Consider the following 9,865-nt stretch of genomic DNA (forward strand, 5'->3'; position numbering starts at 1 on the left):
CCCTTATGTATGTAACCCCCATTTGGAGTAGAATCCATATTTAGTTTTGTATGTTGGAAGTTGATATATGTTTTAATATACACCCCACCTCAATATCTTTGTATTGAAAAGAGAGCAATTAAAGTAGTAAAAAAAAATACAGGAATCCTGGGTTCAAATTACTCTGCAGTTGAAGAGATGGGTGTAATGGACCAGTGAGATGAAAGCTTCATGGGGAAGGGTGAGCAGGTCTCTCTATGGATGTCATGTCACAGCTCCCTTCTGTATACAGACCCAGGTTCTGTATACAGGCCCGTCTTGACATCACCAGAAAAAGATCATTCTCTGTCATTGGACCAATCTTATGGAATGCATTACCAGATCCATATCCAACTCCAAACACTTCAAAAAATCCCTAAAAACACATTTATTTCAATCTGCTTTCCATATATCACACACTAAATAACATAACTACTTCTCCATCACACGGGGGTAGATTTACAAAAGTACGCTGGATTTTAGTAGATACGCGCGTAGCTGCTAAAATCCTGGATTGGTGCGCGCAAAGCTACCGATTTCGTGTAGCCGGCGCGCGCCGAGCCGCGCAGCCTACCTCCGTTCCCTCCGAGGCCGCTCCGAAATCGGAGCGGCCTCGGAGGGAATTCGCTATCGCCCCCCCCTCACCTTCCCCTCCCTTCCTCTACCTACACCCACCCACCCCCGGCCCTGTCTAAACCCCCCCCTACCTTGTTGGGGGATTTACGCCTCCCAGAGGGAGGCGTAAATCCCCGCGCGCCAGTGGGCCGCTGGCACGCCTAGACGCAACCCGGGGGCGGTTCCGGAGGGCGCGGCCATGCCCCCGGACCACCCCTGCCGGAAACCACGCCCCCGGGCCCGCCCCCAAACACCACGTCCCGCCCCGAAAACGCCGCACCGATCGGCCCCCGCCTCCGACACGCCCCCTCGGAAAAACCCTAGGACTTACGCGAGTCCCGGGGCTTCTGCGCGCGCCGGCAGGCCTATGTAAAATAGGCGCACCGGCGCGCAAGGCCCTGTTCGCGTAAATCCGGGCGGATTTACGCGAGCAGGGGCTCTTAAATCCGCCCCACAGGGCACAACATTATTATACATTGATTTAATTTTTATGTAAACTATTCATTGTTTTAGATTTTTATTTTTATTGTATATTTTTGTAATTTGAGCTTTTATAATTTGATAATTTTTATGTTTTTTAAATTTAAATCTTTATTTACATTTGTTTTTTTTATTTAGTTATGTAAACCGTTTTGATTAAACACTGTTTGTAAAGACGGTATACAAACACTTTTAAATAAAATAAAATAAATAAGGGAGTTGATCCCAACGAATTAATTCAGGCTGACGGCAGAGGCGGTATAATCCAGTAAGGTCTGATTGAATTACAGGAGTAGAGATATTACAAAGTCCACATCCACATCCACAGCTAGGATGTCCACAGCTGTACTTAAAAAGTCCAAATCCACATCCACATCCATCACAGTGAAGTTAGTGCATCCACTTATACTGGAAACTAGCAAGAAATAAAAAAGAAGAAATAAATTATATATATATATCAAGGCACCTGTCTATTTGACTAATTTAATACATTGCCTGACTAATACTTTTTTCCTCAGAATAGAAAACAGCAGCAGCAGCAAATACTTCTTCCAAAAGTGCATTTTTAGAGGAGACAAGAAAATTGCTGTTGACCAGGCTCGTAGCAGAGTTAGGGGAAATTGCAGTCAATGGGGGCTGACATCCCTACTCCCTTGAGCTGAGGCAAGGTCTCTCACTTCTCTCCTCTGGTCTTCCCAGTCAAATCACATCAGTTAACATAAAGGGTCTGAACTCAGTCCTCATGTCTGCTGTGTGGGGGAAAACTCCTCGAAGGGAAAATTTCTCTCAGCAGGGTCCTCTGAGGCCCACAATCTAGGAGCAAGGAAAGGAGCTGGGATTTTCCAGGAGTTCAGTGGAACAGCTCTCCCCTGCAGACTGGTCACAGCAGCACTGGTTTTCAACCTCCAGGGATCTCATGACTGCCCTGCCTGCTCCCCGCCCCTTCTTTTTCCTCTTAATTCTGCCTGTCCTCCTCCTCTCTCTGTACATGGTGTTTGAATATTGGCTTGTAATGAGGCTAAAAGTCCACGTGCCCACTTGCTTTAGGCGTGAAACGATGGTGTAAAGCACACGCACTGGCATGCGTGCAATAATTTCCCGCCACTCCCCCAGAACGCTTCTGTCAAATGCAGCTAAAAGTATGAGAGTGTTTCCAGCCCACCAAAAATCCACTAACACAGATTCGCTCAATCTGCACGCACAGATCCTGAAACAAAGATACATCCAACCTCTTCTCTTTAGTGTTCATTTTTAGTCTAGCAGAAAGAGACTGGCTGCATTTCTTCATGTGGCCTGCATCAGGGCATCGCCTGCACTGAGTGCTTGTGGTCTGTAAAGAGATAATTAAGTCCATAGATAAGACTAAAATTCTGTTATCTATACACCAACAGCAAAGCCAACCCCACGTGCAGATGGGGTGTTAAGCAGATTTCCTGCTACCCTCATGACATGGTTCACTAATGATGGCTTAAGACCCTCTGGGGCCATGAGGCACCATAACTTTGGTGGGGGGGGGGGGGGGGGCTTTCTCTCTGTCAGGCCCTGCTGTAGCTCCACTGTAGCCCTGCCCCTTGCAGGGGTTTCCTAGGTAGGCTCTCTCTTTGCTTTCAATAATACTGCCTATGTAACAGTAATCTACAGGTGATGGGGGGGGGGAGGGACCCTACTGTGTCTATTGGGTAATCCAGCAATGTGCTTCAAAGCTTTTCTGAAACAGAAAATGGCTCACTCTCCGTGTTTTTCAGCAAAATTGAATCATTTTCTGCACAAAAAAATAAAGAAATAGTATCGGTCCACACAGTGCAGAGCCAGTGAAGGGCTACAGCCATGGGGTGAAGGGTGGGGGGATCCTCTCCACAGAAGTTGGAGTTAAAGGCAGACATCATAGGCCCAGGTATCCCCATCCCCATAGAATGAAGTGAAGTACAGACAGAACAAGCACAGATATCCCGTCCCTGTTGTCCTGAGCAGAGGACAGACATTACAGGTTGGGGAATCGTCTTCTCATAGCCCAGAATGAAGTATGGGTGATACAGTCTGGTGGATCTCCTCCCCATAGCTTGGAGCAGGGATAAATAGCATGGCTCAGCCTGGCTCCCGTCCTGCCTCCCCCATGTGGTCCGATGCCTATTTTATTTTTCTCCCATGTGACTCAATTCCCCTGGGCAAGCTGGCAAGAGGTCCCCAGCACTGATGTATCAGCCAACATCTGCTTCTTCAGCTAGGTCTGCATGAATGGATCAGACTGAGGAGACCAAGCCATGTGGTACAGAGGAGTCAGGTATCCTGAAGGGAATCGGATTATGGTGGAGAAGGGGGAAGGATAGGATCACTAAGAGAGAAAGTGGACTTGGGCCACATGGGGGTGGGGTAGTAAGAGGGGAAATATGATGATGATTGAGAAAGGAGGGGGGAATTGAACTGCATGATGGAGAGAAAGGGGATCTTATGTCATAGAGGAGGAAAAGGGGCAGAGCTAAATACAGAAAGGAGCAGAAAGGAAAGAGGGGAGGGAAGAGAAAAGTGGCAGAAGACGAATGGGGACAAGAAAAGGCAGAAAGAAGAAATGGGGGTCAGGAAGAAGAGAGAAAGCTCAGGTAAGAAGAAAACTAATTGGGGGGATGAGGGAAGCGGTGGATAGGTGGGGAAGGGAGGAACCTAGTCTTCCATTTTTCATAGGTTACCACTACTAAATTAGATCCCAGCACAATAATCCCTCACAGCTCTTCTAGCCTATAATGTAGTGACCTTGCGGAAGGGTCACGGTGACCGCAGCCAAAGGGGAGAGCACTGCAATAACACCTGGACAGTCTGCAGCATGGATTGGAGGGAGGTGTGGCTGGTTAACATCTGAGGACTGTGGGGAGTGGTAGTGGTTGGGCTGATAAGATTTCCTATTCGTGCTTATATATCGACTGTTTTTATTGGCCTGTACTTGTTTTTATTATGTTTTTGTTTTTGCTTATGTTGTACATATGTTTTATTATACGCTGCTTTGGACAGCGTTTGCTGGAGAAGCAGCTTACAAGTGTTTTAAATAAATAAATAACACTTTGCCTAGGCCTGTGAGTGAGGAGCAGAGCCAGGACTTATCTCAAGTAATTCCAGCAATTTGTTTTGTCCATTATCCTGCAGTCTAACTGCTCTGTTCGCTCTTCCTGCTCTAGCGATCGATACTTTATTGTAAGTAGACTGCACCTTACCCCAAGTCCTGACTCAGTTGTTTTTCCAGATGAACCTAGCCTGGTTATCAGAGAAGAGATTGACGGTCAATGGAGAGGATCTGTCATCATTCCATGTACCTATGCACCCTCGACTGAGTATGTTGAAGAGAACATTATTTGGTCTTTTGGTGGAAGAGTGATACTACGACAGGAAGAGTCTGTAGAGCACGTCTACTTGACTAAGGACAGAGGGAGGCTTAGACTCTCCAAGAGCCATCCAGGTGATGCCTCACTCAGCATCAATGACCTGCAAATGGACGACAAGGGCCAGTACAACTGTGAGGTGGTATGGAGGTTGAAGAGCACTGATGGTCTGCTTCAGAAGGATGCAACCACTAAACTAAATATTATTAGAGGTGAGCACAACTATAGTTACTGTTTCCTTTTCTAAAGGTAACCTCTACGGATGAGAGAGATCTGTCTGATGTGAAAATGGATTAAAGTAGCATGAGTGAGGATGGATCAGTAATAAGTTTAGGCACAGCCAAGATCCTTTTAGCCATCTCTGCCTGTATGACGCATGTTCTAGCACATGGCACAGACTAAATTCCTGTTGGGAAAGAGCAGAATATCCAGTATTCATAGGCAGATAAACTACACACACTACCTATACAGTTCCACTGTGAACTAGGTAAGAGCACAGCAGAGCTATCCTGCAGAGGGGTCTGCCCCAGTTTTCACAATCTGAGGTGACCAGTGGATGGGTTCAGCAAAAAGAGAAAAGGAGCATGGGTTGCCACGTTAATGCACCCCTGTAGGCAGAAATAGAGCTGACAAAGGAAGCTGTAGGTGAGACCTTGTTATCGGACTAATGTGAAAATGGATTAAAGCAGCATGAGAGGTGTCCTTGGGATTCCTTAAGACTGTTATTTTCTGTCATTTTTTTCTCACCTCTCTACAAGCACATTATCCCTCACCCAATTCCTTTCCCTCCTCCTCATACTTTCACTTTACAACTCTTTATAGCGTTGAAAAAAAAACCATAACCACACACCTGCCTCATCCATAGTTCATTCTGCAGTGACCTGAAGGGAGCAGAGCTCTCCCAAACTCATCACAAATGTGTTAAGTGAGTCCAGTTAAAAGGTCTCACCGACTCCTTGTTTGTTGACTTCCATTTCTAACCATTAAGAAAAATATCACTTTTCATCACAGGAAAGGAGAGGAAACTCAGGTAAGAAGAGGAAGGGATAAGAAAACACATTGGGGAGGGAAGGGGTAAAGAGAGTAAACTGAGCAGGGGGATGGGGGAACCTGCTTTTCCATAGGTTGCCACAGTACAGGAAGATGATATTTTCTCTCAGCAGGTTCTCTCTCAAATGGGGTCATCTCCTGAAAGATTCAGCCCAGGTCCCGATGCATTCTGGCTGAGCAAATAAGAAGTGATTTGTTAGCGGTAAACTGAGCAGATACATGATGGAAGGCAGAACAGCCTCACACATAGATTGCATTTTGCAAAGTGACTTTTATCACCTGAGGCTGCCTTAACCACTCACCTTTTTCCATGTTGATCTAGCTGTGTGGGCGACTACTACTCTTGGCATCCCACTCTACCTTCTCATCCTGATATGTGTGCTCTGTATTGCTGTGGTCGGAATAGTGGCCTGCCATCCTGATTTACCAGGAGAAGAAAAAAACTGAGTGAGTAAACTTTGGTGACTGAGCTACGTCTGAAAGAAGCCTCACCTGCCTGCTGAAATACTGATGAAATGGGTCTCTGGTCTTGTTATCTTTACATTATAATTTTTTGCTTTTTCCATCTCCCTTGATGATTTTACCATAAGGTCCCCAACAAGCTCAGTAGTCTAAGAGATGGCTCTTCCTAAGTCAACTGGGGATTTCCAAGCCTACCTACTCTAGTATGTCCCTTCTAGTGGAAAGAGAGGAGAACCACATATCAGAGCTTGTACTGCTTGGCTAGTAGGAGATGCTCTCTGTATGACTGATCAATAGACATGCTGAGGTCAATACTTCTGTCTTGCCACAGTTCCTTGCGCCACTAGGATGCAAAAACTTTAATTTGTGCCATGCACATTGACTGGCACAAATCTTATCACACCCGGAAACAGGTCATGGATCATCTACAGCACAGCATTCTGTGCTACGGGTTGCCACACCATAGGGCCACAGAGCTTGTAGTGGGCAGAGTGACTTCAAAATCACAATCTAATATGGTCAAATACTAATATTTCTTTTGTGGGATAGTGACTGGGGAGGTGAGGGAGAGGATGTCACAATTGTAAGCTTCTATTTTAAATTGAAAATAGTCCCTTGGAAAGGACATTTTTTTTTACCGATAATAAAAAAAAATTAGTATCTTTACCCATTATGTCCCAAATTTTTAAAGAAGCTATCTTCTAAATAGGACACTGGGACATGATGGGTTAAAATTATGATCCCAATCAACAGGTGAAACGGAACAGCAATGAGTCCATAACCAGAAGCCAATAGTTTCAATAACTATCATTCAAGCCACCTTGCCATCTGTTATAAGCCTCTAGCCATCTGGATCCTGGGTTCATAAGAATTTCAGGCACTGTTTTCTCTTTTGCCATTGCCTCCCCACCATTCAGTTGTCATGTTGGCTGATATCAAATCTTGGTGGCTATTCAGACGTTGAACATTACCTACATAGAGACCCCATTCATATAACACAGTAACCTCTAGCTGAAACACATGTAAATGACCAAGAAAATATATTGTAGCTCTAAGAAATGAAGATAGTAAAAATGGAACAATCCTTAAACAGACTTCTGTGGGAAATAGTAGTGCTCCACCCAGGGCGTGGTGCCAGCCCCACATATGCCACTGAGAGCTCGGGAGAAACTGGCTGTGTTCTAATCTCCCAGAGCTGGAATACTTATAGGAGTAAGACAGAGGGATGATAATCACAATTTTGATAAAAAGGTAAATAAAGAGGGGGGGCCTGCCTCAGAATGGGGGGGTGTGGGATTGTGATTGCCTTGGTGTCACTGAGGATCACAGAGCATCAGGAGGTGGGAAAAAGTGGCTGCTATAGAATGGAGGTGTAATGAGAGATCACTGGCAATCAGGAGGTGGGAGGAGAGAGAGGCTGCTTTAGAATGGGGTGTCATTGAGAGATCACAGGATTGTAAGAAGGTGGGAGAGAGAGTGACTGCTTTACGATGGGTGCGTCACTGAGAGATCATGTGGAATCAGGATGTTGGAGAGATGACTGCCTTAGATTAGGGGTGTCGCTGAGAGATCACAGGGATAAGGACACGATGAGAGAGAGAAAGAGAAGATGAGAAGTCCGGAAGTGTGAGAGAGTGACTGCCTAAAGTTCAGCCAGGGGTGTGACTAAGAGATCACATGGAAGTCAGGCGGGTGACTGAGACAGGTTAACCAGATAACTCCGTGTTACCTACCAAGAGGCTGTTCCAGTCCTGCTTTTACCACACTGCACAGAGATTTAGTTCTGATTTCTCCAAGAAAAGCAAGGACTAGATCAGTCTTTTGTAAGTGACACGGAGTAGTTACCTGGAAGTATATTTTGAGACCAATTCCCTTATCCCTGGATAGGTTACCACCAACTCACCCAAAAGTACAAACAAGGTCAGGAGTCTGCTCGTATGGACAGAAATGTGAATCATTTTTGCAGAGAAATGTTTGGAATGTGTAATACTCAAGCTAGGAACTGTTTTTTTCTTTCCAGATCAGATCTACGAAGCGCCAAAGTAAGTTTCTCGTCATTGCAACCTCTTCCTGTCCCCTGTTAGCACTGATACGGACTGCACTGGAGCATCGGGCCTGTGGAACAGAGGATAGGTGGTCCAAATTTGACATCTAAGGTTTTGGACTTCTTCCTGCTGTTATGGTTTCTGTGACTTTATAATCCCAAAGGCCAAGAATTCTCCTGGTCCCAGTAACAGACTGAGCATTTTCAGAGGCACTAAGCACTTTTTCAGTGGTTTGTACCGTGGAGTCATCAGGCAGGTCAAGTACCAGCTCAAGACAATAGGATCCGGTGTTCTGTGAAATACACCCTTGAAGAGAGCTAAATGGAAGCTGTAGATATTCCAGAGAGCCGCGACTTCTGGCTGTGATCCTCTGCATTGTGCCTCAACCAGCTTGTCACAGAGTGCCTGAAACTACTATCCTATATACAACAGCTCAGTGACTGGGGCTTGGGAGAATGTATGGTCTTGTATTTAGAGAAGACAGATCCTGGTGCTCTTGACTATAATGCTCTGAAAGTGCATGCCATGCTGGAGGAGGGAATCCCTGCTTAAATTATTTCTTTTAAACAAATGATGTCTCATTCAGTACAACAGAACTGGACAGGCCCCTGTGATACAAATAACAAAAAAATTGATAGCACATCACTGCCTTGCATAAGTCACTAATCTCCCAGTGGCTCAGTTCTAATTCCTTTATATATGCACTTGTATCTTTCTCCCCCACAGTGAGCACCTACATTTAGGGCTGCTCTGTTTAGACAATGTATAGGGCAAATTTTCACCTCAGGGATCTACACACTCCTTTGGTCATCCAGCTGGATCCCTGTGCCTCAGTTCTAATCTCAGTTATAATTACATATGAACAATAGTAATAATCCTAACACCATTTGCTCTGTCCTTAGGAAGCTGTCATGCCAGAATTTCCATGCCAGAAAATGGCTGCATGTATTTTTTTTTTTTTAATTATTAAATATGCTCTGGCTGACATGAAAGGTTCCACAAAAATTCACACTTTTTCCTTACTGGGTGTTTGAGGAATATCTCCTTATCTTTCAGCATGAGTTTCCTGTTGGGCCAGAAGAAGACCGGCACCCCCTCACAAGCCAATGGCTGCCGGAGCTGCCAGGAGCCAAACCCCAGGAAAGAGAATGACTATGAGCCACTGGCAACCAAGGGAGTAGAGAAGAAGAGACCACCTATGAGGAGATGATGGCTCTCAAAGAAGCTGAATATGAGCTGCTGATTCCTGAGAAAGAGGAGAAGGTTGAGACTGGGGGACTCCACAGACTAAAACCAGAGTGGGGCCTGGACCTGTATTCTGCTTTCACGATCATTTGAAAAATTTGAGTTGGGCGGGAGAGGGAAGTTGCCGTTTTTCATGGGTTGCAAATGGAACCTTTTCTTGTATAAAGATAATTGTGAGTCCTTATGCTTTCCTTGGACCTTTGAGTTTTAGTACATTTACAGGCCGATACAGTACAGTGCGCTCTGAGCGCACTGTTAACCTGCTCTTGGACGCGCGTTTCCCTTATCCCTTATTCAGTAAGGGGCGGAAAACCCACATCCAAACCGCGGCACCTAATAGGGCCCTCAACATGCAAATGCATGTTGAGGGCCCTATTAGGTATTCCCGCGCGATACAGAAAGTAAAATGTGCAGCCAAGCCGCACATTTTACTTTCAGAAATTAGCGCCTACCCAAAGGTTGGCGCTAGTTTCTGCCGGCACCAGGAAAGTGCACAGAAAAGCAGTAAAAACTGCATTTCTGTGCACCCTCCGATTAATATCATGGCGATATTAAGTCGGAGGTCCCAAAGGGTAAAAAAAG

At 45.4% G+C, this 9,865-nt stretch overlaps 1 protein-coding gene across 1 annotated transcript in view; it reads left to right on the forward strand.

Moving 5' to 3' along the window:
• LOC115094466 overlaps positions 1–9,608 on the forward strand; it is a 51,988-nt gene extending 42,380 nt beyond the window's left edge. Inside the window, exons 8-11 of the mRNA XM_029607553.1 lie at positions 4,346–4,693; positions 5,854–5,978; positions 8,014–8,035; positions 9,095–9,608. Of these exons, the coding sequence (XP_029463413.1) occupies positions 4,346–4,693; positions 5,854–5,978 (473 nt within the window). The 3' untranslated portion in view covers positions 8,014–8,035; positions 9,095–9,608. The remainder of the gene's footprint in view (positions 1–4,345; positions 4,694–5,853; positions 5,979–8,013; positions 8,036–9,094) is intronic.
• Positions 9,609–9,865: the final 257 nt, after the last annotated feature.

The sequence above is a fragment of the Rhinatrema bivittatum genome, chromosome 6, assembly GCF_901001135.1.
Source record: "Rhinatrema bivittatum chromosome 6, aRhiBiv1.1, whole genome shotgun sequence".
NCBI lineage: Eukaryota > Metazoa > Chordata > Amphibia > Gymnophiona > Rhinatrematidae > Rhinatrema > Rhinatrema bivittatum.